The sequence below is a fragment of the Branchiostoma floridae genome, chromosome 3 (genome assembly GCF_000003815.2).
Source record: "Branchiostoma floridae strain S238N-H82 chromosome 3, Bfl_VNyyK, whole genome shotgun sequence".
NCBI classification, from domain to species: Eukaryota; Metazoa; Chordata; class Leptocardii; order Amphioxiformes; family Branchiostomatidae; genus Branchiostoma; species Branchiostoma floridae.
The window spans coordinates 14,932,872-14,947,774 of record NC_049981.1 but is presented as its reverse complement, the minus strand read 5'-3'; the positions used below and the strand labels follow the sequence as shown (position 1 = coordinate 14,947,774).

The following is a 14,903-nucleotide window of genomic DNA, read 5'->3' as shown; positions in this document are numbered from 1 at the left end:
CATTTCTACGATTTTCCAGCGATCCGGAGTCTGGTAGAGACTAATTTCTATCCGGGAATACGACGGGAAAGGAAAATATGCACTCGGGCCGGTACAAGACACCCCCACCCCCCGGTATATATTCCTCTCAGTCCGGCATTTTTCCTTTCCATATTTTCCTTTCCCGTCGTATAAAAATCTCAGTCAGTCAGACTGTTTGTAAAATAGGGTTGAAAAAACAAAAACAAAAAAAGAACAGGCCAAGCTTTCCTGCCATCATGATCAGTTATTGCATCCCACCATAACTTCCTTGATCCCACCATTATAAACTTAAAAGTACACGTATAATAATACTGATCATGATAAACTTTATTCGTATGTTCATTCCCTGATGTGCAATTACTTCTAGATACAGCTTGTAACGTTATATCAAGGCATAACAAGTAAATGACTACAACCAACCACGGGTCCACGTACGGGATCCACTACATTGTATATCGTTAGGCCATTGAACACAAATCTATGACCTATGATACATAACCTGTCGCGTTTTAAAAATGAATCCTTAAAAGAATCATATCGTGTGGTAAGAAAATAATGAGTAAAGAATATATTTAAAGTAAGATACATTCGGAGTGTTTGCTATGTTGTTGATGGCAGAAGAGCTCAGAAATCACAATGAAACAACATGCATATGTTTCCGTTACTAGTTCAAGCACAACATACTAGTACAACAGATCTATGTTAGAGCATGAAAGCTTGATGTGAGTATTTACTTGTGTTGAATGAAAATATCAAACTTCGTCACAGATATAGATGTCATAAGTGACACTACAAGTCATTTTCGGGCAAAGTTAGCTTTAGAACGAATCCTTTGTTCAGTGAGAGATCCTGGTGTCCTCAACACACGGTCCAAGTACCCCCACAATATATTCACAACATATCTTTAATGCCATGAGTCATTTCCAATGTTTGCTTTAGCGTCAAGACTGCGTCCAGTCGACCTCCAGGATGAGTCTCCTCAACACACTGTCCAAGTGCGCCCTCTAGCGGTCCCCTAATATCGACAGGAGGGTCGTGTAGAAGGCCTTTACCAGGGATCTCCTCTTTAACTTTGAAGTCACCTTCATCCCCCCAGTCGTGTCGATCTGGATGTTCTAACAGGTTGGACAAAAGTCTGGCACAAATACTGGCATACATCATTTGAGTGTACCTATGAAAGTCTTTACAATGGTCCTGGTCGCTGGTTATCTTCTTCTGCCAGTCCATGTAACACTCCTCGTTACATATCACCTTTTCTTGATGACTCCCAACCGCGGTTCGCCGATCGAAGACCATGACGTCATCGAAGTCGATCAACCGAAGCTGTCCGCGGCTATCGACTGCAAAGTTTTCGAAAGATATGTCCGTTAACAACAAAATCCAGTCAGGGTCTCTTTCGCGAAGCGTATCCACTAGTTGTAACAACTGCACTGCAATGTCGGCTCGAACATTCCAAGGAGAGTCCAGGAAGGCGTCTAACGTCCTCCCTGCATGTTCCACCACGATCACTCTCCCGCAAGCTCCATAAAACTTTGGAAATGGCCAAGGCGTTGTAGACTTTGTGGTGAAATATCTGAGTAATACAGACTCCTCGTTGAGGTGAAGCGAGGTAGAGAGATACGCACGTCTCAGTTTGGTCGCGCTTCTACTTCCATTTTCGATATACAGTTGTTTAAGCTCTTGTACAAACCTAGCTGATCCACAATGTGATAGCGCTGTCTTTTGCTCTTGTGTGATTCTCCACGCCTCCCGTAGCCAGGTGAGTGTTAACGCCGCGTCGGTCACCAACACGGTCTCCAGGATGAAAGACGAAGCGTTACACACCTGAGGACGAGGCGACGAACGGCAAATAAACTTTTCATACCTCTGCCACGCTTGCTCCTTGTTCAGGGTTTTCGCAACCACCATAATGCCACCAACCATTCCCGTGGAGACGATACCTTTCTTTAGATACCTGTCGGACTCTGCTTTCACGAAGTTGCCCCGATGTAGGAGTTCACAGGTGTCCCCAACACACGCCGGGCATTTCTCCCTCTCGGCCCACGAGATGTCGACGCCATTTGTCGTCCTAATAGGTGCCCTCTGAAGTATGTAGACAAAAACAACCGCCAGTAGCACTGTCCACAGGAATTGCTTCCCCCTTGTGGCCCTTAGGTCCAGTAGAACGCGAATCCAGCGGTAGAAAGTAGGCATAATGGTAGGAAGTGTTCCTGGTCTATAGGCCGTGTTGTGTTTTCTTCTCGGGACTGGATATGAAGAAATGCAGGAATGGTAGTGGGGCCGGACATACATGTTGTCTGTTTGTTGTCGGTCGATTGGCAAACTAAGACAACTTAAGTACTAGTCGAACAACTAGAAGAACGCGACAGTACGAAGTGGTCGTTGAAAATTTGATCCGTGTATACTTTTTTGTTGGACGAAAGTTAAGCATTAATAAGTTTTATGATATATGTCATGGGCGGAAAGTGATTGTTCGTTGCCCCCAGAAAGTACTAACAGAGTAATGCCGAAGATGGTGCTACGGTACAAAGACGTCACTCGGCGGAGTAAAGTAGAACTGCAGCATGGACGGCTATGAGAGAGGCCAGCAATCAGCGACCCAGTACAAAAAGAAATGGCCAGCAAAAGTGCCAAAAAAGTCCATAGAGAGCCTGCTAATTGGAGGCTAAGCTTGAACCTGGACGGTAGCAGAAACAACAAATTGAAAGGTTACGAATGGCGCTAATGTTACGACAACAACAACAACAACAACAATATGAATATTTATCCAAATATAAAATGTACTACTGTATTACTGTATCTAGGTAAGTTAGTAAAATATTATAGCCAACGAAATAGAGCAGTATGAATATAACATTAAAATGCATCCTAATGTTTCCCAAAGCTAGTTGATGGTTTTCAGGAAAACTAAATCATTTTCATGACAGCTCGTACCAAAATGGGAGACCCCGAAATTTCACTTGCCGGTAGAAAAATAAGTTCCAAATTGTGCATTTTATAACATGATGATGAAGAAATATTGAGAAAAGACTATGCAGTTATGAAAATTATGGCCCTCTCAATGTGCATTTTATAGATACAATACAAATCATAAAATATGGAGACAGTGTTGCTGAACTGTACTGTAACAGTTGACAAACAAGACTTGGCGTTTAGAATAAAATCACAATCTATAACGTAATACTGTAAAAGAGAGTAAAAATGAAGAGAACGTCTTGTTTAAAACGTAGCACTCCGTGTTCTAACGGAAAACACCCCTGCAGTATCAGTGGTACGGCCCAGCTACAAGATGGCGGAAACAGAGAAAACAGAGCTTGCTTCCCCGGCTTCTGGTGACGTTGGCTCCTTTCCACAGACTGCAGACCAGAAAAAGAAGAGTAGGAATTCCATATCTTATCTTCATATCCATATGGAAAGATTGATTGTGAATACATTGTTGATGAACCGACATAAAACAGCACAGTTTCAAAAGAGGTAGGGGAGGGGGGCATATATGGAATACTTTACATGTATGTAGAAACAGAAAGAAGTGTCCAGATCGGGCCAGAATTTTTAAGGAAAAGGAGGATTATCACTATAATCGAATTCCCATTGGAGCCCTTTACTTTGCAAGTCCAATGTGACATCTGCATATGCATGCATGCCCTGAAGAGTACAATCTGTATACGTATCCACATATAACGGATCTTTAAAAATCTATGAAAATTGGTCTACTTACACCGGGAAGGATTCCCACTCTTTCCAAGAAGTGTGCTGAATTCTTATACATGCTTGAGTTTGGCTGTACCCCCATGTAACGTTCTATCCGTGAAACGCTACTAACCAAAGTAAGGTACTCATATTCACCTGAGTGAAGTGAGGAAATTTGTATCCCCAGGCATAATGTCAGACTCAGAGCATATCAGGGGACTCAAACCCAGGACTTCTGGGCCTTGATCCAAACGCCCTACCGTGTACGTTGATATTTCTTTCCCACTGTACAGTTGACGTACTTCTGAAAGGTGCAGGCGACGCCCCTATCATGAAGAAGAAGAAGTGGGCGGTAGACCCGACCAAGAAAGTCAGCTGGATCATCGAGTTCATCAGGAAATACATCAAGTGTGAACCACACGAGTCACTGGTGAGGGTTTACTGCTCTCAAACTGTTGTTGGTAATGAGAGTAATAAACAGTGCCATGATTTTGAAATGAACACAGTTCATTCTGTTCAATGAACACAGTGAAACATAGGTATATATTATTAATAAATGCACATGCTATAGGATTGTGACCCTTACACTCCCTTTCCATTAAAAAAAGGCTGTGACCACTGAGCAAGCAAAGATCTCACTGATCAGTCAACAAACATAGTAGATAAAGAACAGCTTTTTAAAATGTTTTGTTGCCATTTAAATCATACTAAAATGAATTTGTATCACATTTGAATCAATCAAAGTGTCACCCAAATCCAAACTTGCTTGCTGTAAGGTTTCTTAGACTCAGAGATTGTCATCTAGTGGGTGGGGCCTGAACATGTGGTGCACAAGTTGAGTAACACTGACAGCAGCAGCAGCTAGGATTTGAACTATTACTGTATGTAGCTGTCAGGTCAGGAGGTAGGGCCACAGTAACAGTAACAGTGGGACTATGCTCACTACAGAACAGTTCCATTGGACGATTTGTCAATATTGGTATCTTCTCTGTCTCCCTCCCACAGTTCCTGTATGTTAACCAGTCATTTGCACCATCACCAGACCAGGAAATGCAGAATCTATATGAGGTAAGTGCAGTGGTGTAGTTGTCTTTGAGCTCAGTGCCACATTGAATACTAAGCTATCGTAGAATATTGAAAAAGTTTGCAGTGGTTTAAAGTTCATGATTTTTGCAGTGACAACTTTACTGCAATCTTAAGGTATTTAGGCTTATTCTGATTCTGATCTTCCATTGTTATCTCATTAATGAATTAAGAAAGAATGGAGCCGTAATGAATATTGATAGATGGGCATGAAAGAATTCTAAAATCTGATTTTTGGGCCATATGGATGACGTCATTAGGTTTTATTGCCCCTAGTATTATTTTCTATGAAAAAATACAGCACTTTGGTACATATTACTGCAATGAAGCTATGTTTTTTATGTGCATAATGATGAAAGCTACAAACGCATGTTTGCGCAACTTGATATCTTCTAATGATCTGTAGTTATTACTACTTAGAAAATAATTGTTTTCATCTAATTAGAAATAATTATTTTCTAATAAATACAGATTATACCAGAAGATATCAAGTTGCACAAACATGAGTTTGTAGCTTTCTTTAAAAAAAAGTCTATGCTGTGTCCACAACCTCATCATTAGTAACTGTGCTGAACATGTTACAATACATCACGCTGGTGAGTAGCGGTGATGTGGACATTTACTTTTCGTTTGAAGTGCTGTAACTTGTGTAAGTCTCTAGTATTTACAATGTCCTGTGGGAGGGAGTTCCATAACTTAGCAGTATCATCATTATGCACATGAAAAACGTAGACTAGAATAAGGATCGTAGAAGTACTAGTAGCTATATATTGCACATGTGTATCTTATGATATCATATTACTTGTGCACTACTGTTCCTTTACACTATAATTATAATGTCACATACAATCTACATAGTAAGCAGCTTCACAGTTTTAATTGTGCATTTGCCTGTTAGGGGCCTTCACCCTTGACCTCAGGTATGCACAGTTCAAACCATGAACCGACTTATTGTCTGTTAAAAAGGAATGGTAAACTTGTATCTATTTTCTTGCCCTTGTAGTGTTTTGGCAGTGATGGGAAACTGATACTTCACTACTGCAAGACTCAAGCCTGGGGATGATCCACACTTTTGTTGATATTTATCAGAACTGTTTATTGTTGTTGTAAATAATCTATTATAGAGAAGTTTAAATTATTCTTTGGTCAACCACCTGAAAAAGTGTAGTGTAGACAGTACTACTGAACATGATGCAACAGTACCAAACTTAGATCCTGACTGTCCATCACAATTAGCAGCACAATTAATGATAGCATATAACAATTAGTAGTTTGAGAAAGTGGCTGCATTTCTGTGAAAAATATGTATATTCTAAGTTTTTTACATTTTGACAGAGGAGGGCAGGCCTATGGGTTTTGCCTATCAGTTAAATTCCTTCCCACCCCATACGGTGTTTGGGGCCGCACCCATCTCTGTTTCTATAGCCCTTGGGCCACACAGCAAGTACTACAGTTGTGGGCTAGTCTACTACCATACTGGTGGTGGTGTGTGTTCAACTGTCATGCTTTTAATTTAAACATTCTGGGTGTAAAGCAGCAGTACATGTGTGTACTGGGATGGGGATTGAACCCCAAGCATGTGAGACCAGCAACTGACCAACTCAAGCAGTTAAAGAGACAACAACAATGTAAAGCAAACAATCTACACACAACAACAAAGTCAGATTACCAGTGGCACAGATGCATTTGTTATCAGGCCCAACAGAGTGCTGGAGTCTTAAACATACATAAGGTATTGTCCTTTATTATCCAGTTTAACTGACTGAATGGATAATCTTCAACTGTTTATGACTGAAAAATACAGATGATATCAGTAAAATTGTTGTTTGTGAACTGATTTATGTCTACAGACATCATTCTGCATTATACAATGTAGTACATACTGTTTTACCTTGTTTATTTGGCAAAGGTGTGTCTTAGGGGAACTCTAGTTGTAATTAAGATTAATTCTACTAGATCCCAGAATCACAATTATGTTACTTTTGAATTCTCTGATTGGTATTGTTATGATTATTTTGAAATCTTTGGTTATCATTTAGTTTTTTTTTTTTTAATTGGACTACCTTTAGTTGCTTGTTCTGTTTTGTATTGTTATGGTTACATTGAAATCTTTGGTTATTATTTGCGTTGTTATTGTACACAAGTCTTCAGGTATTTAATTTGTACCATTATTATCATTCTGTTGGATGGTTCCCTAATCTTCAAGCAGATCCTACTGTAGCATAAGATAGTATCAAAAGCTACCAGCTTCCTTTCAAACTACAGAATATAAGATATTTTCCTGTAGAAAAGTATTTTACACTCACGAATAGTAGCATTGGGAATCACACAGATACTACAGTATGATGCGCGTTCATTAAGCTAGATATCTTCTTTCCTCAAACGTCAACAATCACTATCAAAGCAACACATTTTACAAATCATGCGGAGGGTTATGTGCGGACATTTACTGACCTGAAAAACATCTATAAATTCAATAAAAGGAGGTCCAACTTCACAAGTCACTACTAGTAAATGCATTTATTGACACACAAGATGCCCTTAGGCTATCCTGTGAAGGGTCAATAAACTTTTTCATTGCAAAAAAAAGCAACATGATATGTTGATATGGTGGTGGAATCATTGCGAGCTGCTGTGGTAACAAAATGAGAATAAAAATATTATAAATGGAGCATTTATTGGTGATTACCTGTGTAAATGTTGTGTCAGTAAGAACCTTGGATTTGTCTGCTATACATGACAGAAATGCACGAAAGTGTCTGACCCTCAATGGCTACTGAGTGTTACAGCTAGGGGTTGCTTTGAACAGTTTATTAGTACTTTATGATCTTGATGACGCAGCTGGACGAATATTTATACTAGCGGTTACCGATTGATTAAGAAACCCACAAAACAGCACTTTCCCCACTCCACCCAGGTGTAAATTCAAATGGGTACCTTACTTGACCGAGAAGGTAAAAAAGTGCAATGAAAAGATTGAGATAGACTTCTGTATTCAGGACACAGTGTCTGTGGATTAACAACCTAACCTAAGTCGTTAGCAAGCAAAAAGATTGAGCCTGCGGTTACAACGGAGGGTGTATCCAGGCTGGTAACAACCCAATATGTTTTTCTGGGATCTTGTCTCAGCTTACTGTCTCAACGACTGTTCTTTAGAAGCCAATGCATCAAAACGTGACGCCGAGCCCACAATATCCGTTCTCAAATTGCTATCATGTTAGAATATGCGGTTGTTAACTTCAAAACCTTCATCAGTATACGTCAATACATTTGTACTTGTTATAGACGAGACCACTTGTTAAACACTTACCAGTCTAAATAACTCATTAAAAAAGGTCGGAAAAGTTTCTCGTCACAGACGCTCGTCAGAGTAGATATTAATAAATGTCAATTTTGTTTCACATGTCATGACATATGGAGTAATAATGAATAATGGAACTGAAGCCCTCTCGGGGAAATGTAGGTACAGATTAACTCTCGATGACAACTTTTACGCGGGAAGCTTGGATACTTGAATGCTTTATTCAGCCCATTATCATCAATAGCTGAAGAGTTGCATGATAATTAGCAAATTTCACAAATCTAAGTGGTCACAAGCTACTGGTAGCCACGCATCCAATTTTAGAGATGTTTGGTTATGAAGTGAAGATTGGAGGAACAGTGTTTATGACACGTTTTGCATGATAACAGATATACCGCCAAACATTTGACATTGTGGTTCCTGCGGTAGTATATTGGCTGGGTTTATCATACAATTTCATTTCGTATGACCGAAGAGCTGCATTGTAATTAGCCATTTAACAGCGAAATCTAAGTGGTAAGAAACATTTATATTCTGCCCGTGCGCTGTACTTTTCCACAAGTAAGGCAATAAAATTTATCAAACTATTGCTTTTTTTTGCAAGGAACATTTTGTCTAAATTACATTTTCGGCAGTAATACGTCCGACATTTTCTCGATCAGTTCGCGATTTTTAGCGATCGAAGGCGATTTTTAGGAGGCGAGCGATGCTCGCTGTGTACCAAAACTTGTTCAGCGACTAGTCGCCATGGCGTGATCTTTGAGGTCGCAGAGCTTTGAGGTTTCGGGCGAGTAGAGAATGACTTACTGATCATCGGACGCAAATCGGATGGCGCACATACGCCCGTCGGTCGGATGAGTTTCGCCCGACTCCTGTTTCTTTGCAAATGTAGGCTTTCTTTCTGGCTCCTGTGGTAGTATCCGGACTGGATTTATCACACAATTCATTTCCTGTTGTCATGTTTGTTCTGCCCGTGCGGTGCATTTATTGGTTAATCAACATTGAGCCTGTTTGTGAGGAACGGTCTTACCGCGTCCATGTGGTGGCGTCATGTCACGGGAGGCTCATTATCATAAAATGTATTCCTAGGCGAGCGTCCGAGCCTCACTCGATGTGACAGGGACGGTTTTTCAGGCGCAAAATACGGCCCTCTGTGGACCTTAAATCAGCCGACCTTCCTGCGATCAAGAAGTACGACGGAAGGTCGTCGATGTGACAGGGGTATAAGAATGGCTGTTGCCTAAGAGGACACGAAGAATTTAAAAAAAGTAGCCAAAAATGCAACAATTCAGTTCCCAGAATGATTGTTTGGCAGGTAAAGCCAGCTAACCAAGCCTTCTGACTAGTAATGTCAGATTGCTACTGTCACTGATCTTGGAGGCTGTGTAATTGGTTTATGCCTGTCGCCCGACAAAGTCGGTAACAAACGTTACCAACTCTAGTAAGATGGATATATTATCCATTTTTTGGACTAGAAATGATAGCTTTTGTGACGGTTTTCCTGCCGTTCTAAAGAAACAAGAAATGATTTTTGACTGTCATATGTACCTTACCTGACGAAACATTGTACAAAAATGATTGTAACAAACGTTAACGTTGCTCGATGCTTTCTCCGTTATCTATTTTACCTGGTGCATGTAAAAAAAAGATGACAACATTTTAAAGGTAGGTGCCCGCCCCGCCTCACGTCTTCTTATTCCTACATGAAGTAGTCAATACTGTAAGTCATTTCGAAGAAAAAAGTTACATGTAGTGCTGTCACAAAATCAAAAACGCTGGTTGAAAAAAATAAGTTGTCATTTTTTGGCTATCGTCAATAGAGAAAGTTTCCTAAACAATCAGGTGTGTTAAACTGACAATTGAACTGATTTATTTTTCGAACCTTAAACCGCTATTTTTGACATTTCAATAAGAACGTGGTAACCTATCACCATTAACCAACGCCATCAGCCAACGATTAAAGGATATTTACATTCAAACATTTAAAGCCGAAATACACAACGACAACCGGGACAAATCTTTCGGTAACAAATTACGGACCTATAGATTATTCAAGCCTATTTATAAAGAAGAAGAATATCTGATGGTTAACAACATACAACACAGAGTGGCTGTAACTAAACTCCGGATAAGTTGCCACAAGTTACATATCGAAACTGGAAGGCACAACCGCACTCCTCTGCAGCATAGAGTCTGCAAATTTTGTGATCTACAACAGGTAGAAGATGAACAACATTTTATTTTACACTGTAAATTGTACCATAAGGAACGGCTTGTGCTTTATGAATATATCAGAAAAGAGTTTCCATATTTTGAACATCTTAATGTAACGGATAAATTTCTATTTTTGATGCGCCTAGATAAACCCTGTATATTAAACATTATTTGTTCCTATATCTACACCTGTACAAAGAAGCGAGAAGATGTCGACCACAATGTTAGCTTAGTACCTTCAATTAGTTAAATTGTATCTTGTTGTCCCTACATATGTCTGTTATGTCTGTTATCAGTGACCTGTACCTAGCCCGTCGAGGCATGAATGTACAATAAAGGTCCTTCATTCATTCAATAATGGCCGTGTAGTTCCTACGCCGTGCCCGTGGTGATCACTGATACGGGTTTGTCTGTATGTTGCATTCTCTACATGTCCGTGTCCTCAGTCGACATACAAGTATATCTTTGTATAAACTATGATAAGTTATATGCTATTCAGTTTCTTGCATTGTTGAGCAAGACAATAACATAGGATATTTATCCTTACCGAATCTGCACGATAACAAAATCGCAAGTTCAGCCTTTCCCGTTTTATTTCTCCCTTGTAAAAATGTCAGCTAGTGCGTGCAACTTGAAATTGGACGTGTCTGCCCCTGCATTCAACCTTTCTTCACAGGTAAAAGCAGTCTGAATCCTAATCCTGTGATTTATCTAGGTTGACAGAGGCGTTGCATTACTCCAGCGCATCTCGCAGGGATCTGAAGGCGATTGCGTCCCGTGGAGTTATTCGGCTTGACTGACCCGAACCAATGGGGAGGCTTGACCTTTGTCGATCTGAAGGATGAGTCTTTCTCCTCGGCAGAATCGCAAATTGCGATCTATTATTACTGTCGTAAAGGGGTGGCAAATGCAATGGGATTCTCTACACATCCCGACGTTATAATCTTGCAATTGATAAAAGTACAGATTTTGATACATTTCTTTCAAAGTGAGGTGATATATAGTTTTACTACCTTTAGGTAAAAGAAAAGGGCAGCCCTAGTACAATTCTTGACTTTTCCAACACTAAGGTAGGGGTACACTGCTAGTAGTGGTGGCTGGTCTCATTTAATACCTCTTACAAAGTAGTTCAGTGCCCAGTATTCTGACTTTGTCCAGTGAGACAGTATGGCCAGGTGATTCAATGTGGGTGTGTTGAGAGACTTCCGACCACAGCGACCTGGGCCGTTTGTCGTCTTTTCCTGTCGGCTATAGTTAGGCCCTTATTCGAGTGGTTTGCTTCCAATTTTGGATCCCCCTGCTACCCACATCTATGGCTATCTGTTCCTTCACTTCTTCTGCATAGCTAATGTCCCATGTCGTTAAATGCTTTACTTAGTATTCATAGATATTTGATATAACATCTTTGGACTATGTCGGCCAAGGACAAGTTTTGCGGTGTATGTTGGAATATCTCTATGTGTTGTGCTACCAGCCAGTTCAAAAATTAAACTGCGCATGTGCAGCGAGATGTATTGTGGGTGATATTTCAAAGTTAAAGGCTTCTGAGCACACACACAAACTTATGGGTCTTCACCTTTAACATATTGCCCACAATGCATATCAAATTGCATGCCCAGTTTAAATGCATTCACATGAATGGGCATATGCTAACTCCTCTCATGATTGCTATAGTTTGAATTGTTAAACTGTTAGAACTTCAAGTCTCATTTGAACAGTTTTCACGGAATATGGAAGAAAGTTGAACATTTCTACTTAGTTTCAAGGGAAACGGTTACAAATGGCTTGTGTTGACTTATTCAAGTGAAGAACTCATCATTCTGCAGTTTGTAACCAAGGACGTTATATAACGTCATCGAGCTTGTTCTAAACAGGCCGTTGAACGTACGCATGGCTGAGAATTACTAATATAGTACGGCACATTTATTTCCAATCTTTTGGGGAAATATTTCTGTATTCTAAACCAACTTATTTATTAGATAATTTATCAGGATTTACTGTAAGTCCGCCGTGCCTTGAAGCACAACCCGTAACTGTGCCACTTCCAATGCTATAGTCACAATGCTATAGTCACAAATATGAGGATCAACTCACCGCCATATCTTGACACCTTTACGCCCGGCAAATTTAACAAGACATTTCTGAAGTATAAAGTCGCCGTATCATCGCAAAGACGAAAAGCCCATTATACCAACGCAATTACACCAGCCATGAAAGCAGCTCCTCCAATCTCGTGCAAAAATACTTGTGATCTCTTCTATATATCATTGGTGACGGCAAATTGCAGAGGGATGCGGTTATGTTGGAAGGACAATTTTGGAAGGGTCGTCTGGAGACTTAAAGGCCGTGAGAAGATATCAGTACTCGGCTTATCAATCGTCTGCGCCATCATTGCTTCTCGACGGCTGGATGGTGAAGTGACGTCATAACACGACGGTTATTATGTTTTCCTCTGATAGGGAAAACATATTGTCCTCGCTGGTATGTCCTTCTTTTTCTTTCTTTCTTTCCTCTTCTGTCAGGAACCAATCAGACCTGACATCAGCATATTAGTTGTACAGCAAATATGTACAGCAAATATGAACGGAGTATTGGCTGTACAATAAAGCGTGAACAATGCACAGAATACTATGGGAAGGTCTAATAGTTGCGAATATTGTGTTCGAGTAGCTTGACAAAAGGCTACAGGGACAACATTCGACATTTTCGAGAAAATGTTGTCTTAAAGATGTAGTTTCAAATCTTAACATTTGCTAATGCATCTTATTGATGGGTGTTTGGAGAAGGATATATGATAGTGCATGTGAAAACCTGGATGTGCAAACTGCCGCAGCTTAGTGGATAATTTATCATAGTACATCTTTATATGGTACCGCAAAAGTAATTTCATTTTCATGTGGCATCTTCCAATGCTGATTTGGAAGTAACAGATTAAAAGAGTTCACTTTCACTTGTCACAGAATATATCACACAGTATCAAGTCATTATTCAATTAGGATCCTGTCAATAACGTAACGATCTGCCGTAAAGTAATGTCGTTCTTGGTGCAGTCGCTGAAGTTTCGTGCAAAGTTTCTCTGTTTTGCACAACGGGGTGTAAACTTGTCTTGTAAAGGTCTTTCACGATAATCGATTTTCTCTCGAATGAAAGCCAAAAATGTCACACGACACATGCGATTGCACCTTTAATCAACAGTCAAATATTGCACCACAGTTTAGAGTAGTTGTACAGGAGCTATACATGTATGTACGTTTGACGGCAAATTTCCAATTTGCTGCAAATTGTGACCAGGGCAGAAGTGTTCTTACAGGTTACCGCTCATGGATCTACTGAAATGAAAGAGATGATTTCCAAGAAGCGAGCCGAAATCTGTGTTTGTACAGGACTCATCAACACATTCGGATGAAGGATAGGTAGCTTTCTTTAGAATTTCAAAGTCCAAAGACCATTCTTAAGCTTTGGTAGCAATTGTCCATGTTACGAGGACGTAGTTGGAGATTGGCAGTGCGGCCAGACTTGGTGATGAGATAGGGCTCAATACGGCCATTCGAGTCGCTGGTTAACACAAGCCTTTGGTTTACAGAATGCTTTCTTACAACATTGATTTCTGTTATATAGACATATTAGTAGCTTTTTCCAAAGACATTTTACAGTAGTTATCTGAATAATATGTAATGCATATGCACGAATATGATACCTCATTCATCCTAATGAAAACACTAGATACCCGCCTCACTCACGTATAGTGTAAAATTAATGTTGATTTTGTCATCAGTTTTAAACTAGAGTTCGACGAAATCATACCTTTGCCAAATGAAGCAGGTTTGTTATGTAGAAAGATGTCTGTAGACATAAGTATGCTACTCATTACATATAATCATATATGTTATTTGATTAAGTCACACCTCTATGAGTGCAAGACTGCAAGCAAAAGCTTGTGCTAAGACGATTTCATTTTGGTAGTCTAGAGCTGAGATACAATTTTTCTGAAATTCAGAAAAATAGAATCTGTCAACCAAAACATTGAATTGGACTGGCCTGACGTTATCTTGATAACAGTGGCTCTGAGCAACCTGATACTCGAGAGTAGCAAGGACGTTGGTACTGTAAGGTCACATTGCAGGTGGAAGATGACCCGGAAACACAAACACACAGGCACACTCCAAACTATATCTCCATTTGTCATGGAAATAACTATTAAGAAAACTGCAGAAGTTTAAAACACATGGGATCAACCTATCCTCCCCAGTTTTCCGTCAACATAAGTCTACTCTAGTCGGTAAAAGTGATTGGCAACCAGGGGGCAGGGGGCAAGGCTGGGTCAGCCTGCTAGCTTGATCTACTTGCCTGGTACCTGCAGCTGTCAATAAGATACGCCCGAGCAGAGGTAAGGAGAGACATTAGATTTATAAACTTCCCACATTGATTATGCAAATTAGCTGTTAATTTGCCTAATTAGCATCTTATTATGAACGTCTTCACTTAGTCTATCCACATATAAAACATACCAAAAAGCATGATGATCCGCCAACATGTTCATATTTTCTCATTAATTATGCAAATGAGGCCATCATTTGCATAATTGATATCTATC

At 40.0% G+C, this 14,903-nt stretch overlaps 2 protein-coding genes across 2 annotated transcripts; one reads left to right on the top strand and one right to left on the bottom strand.

The window, feature by feature from the left end:
* Window positions 1–912: 912 nt before the first annotated feature.
* On the bottom strand, window positions 913–2,214 carry LOC118411712 (divergent protein kinase domain 2A-like). Its single transcript, XM_035814193.1, has one exon. It carries the CDS (start codon window positions 2,212–2,214, stop codon window positions 913–915), a length of 1,302 nt encoding a protein of 433 aa, XP_035670086.1.
* Window positions 2,215–3,219: 1,005 nt separating this feature from the next.
* Window positions 3,220–7,291, top strand: LOC118411982 (ubiquitin-like protein ATG12). Its single transcript, XM_035814526.1, has 4 exons — window positions 3,220–3,398; window positions 4,005–4,141; window positions 4,717–4,779; window positions 5,798–7,291. Exons 1-4 carry the CDS (start codon window positions 3,311–3,313, stop codon window positions 5,855–5,857), a joined length of 348 nt encoding a protein of 115 aa, XP_035670419.1. The 5' UTR covers window positions 3,220–3,310; the 3' UTR covers window positions 5,858–7,291.
* The last annotated feature ends 7,612 nt before the right edge of the window (window positions 7,292–14,903 follow it).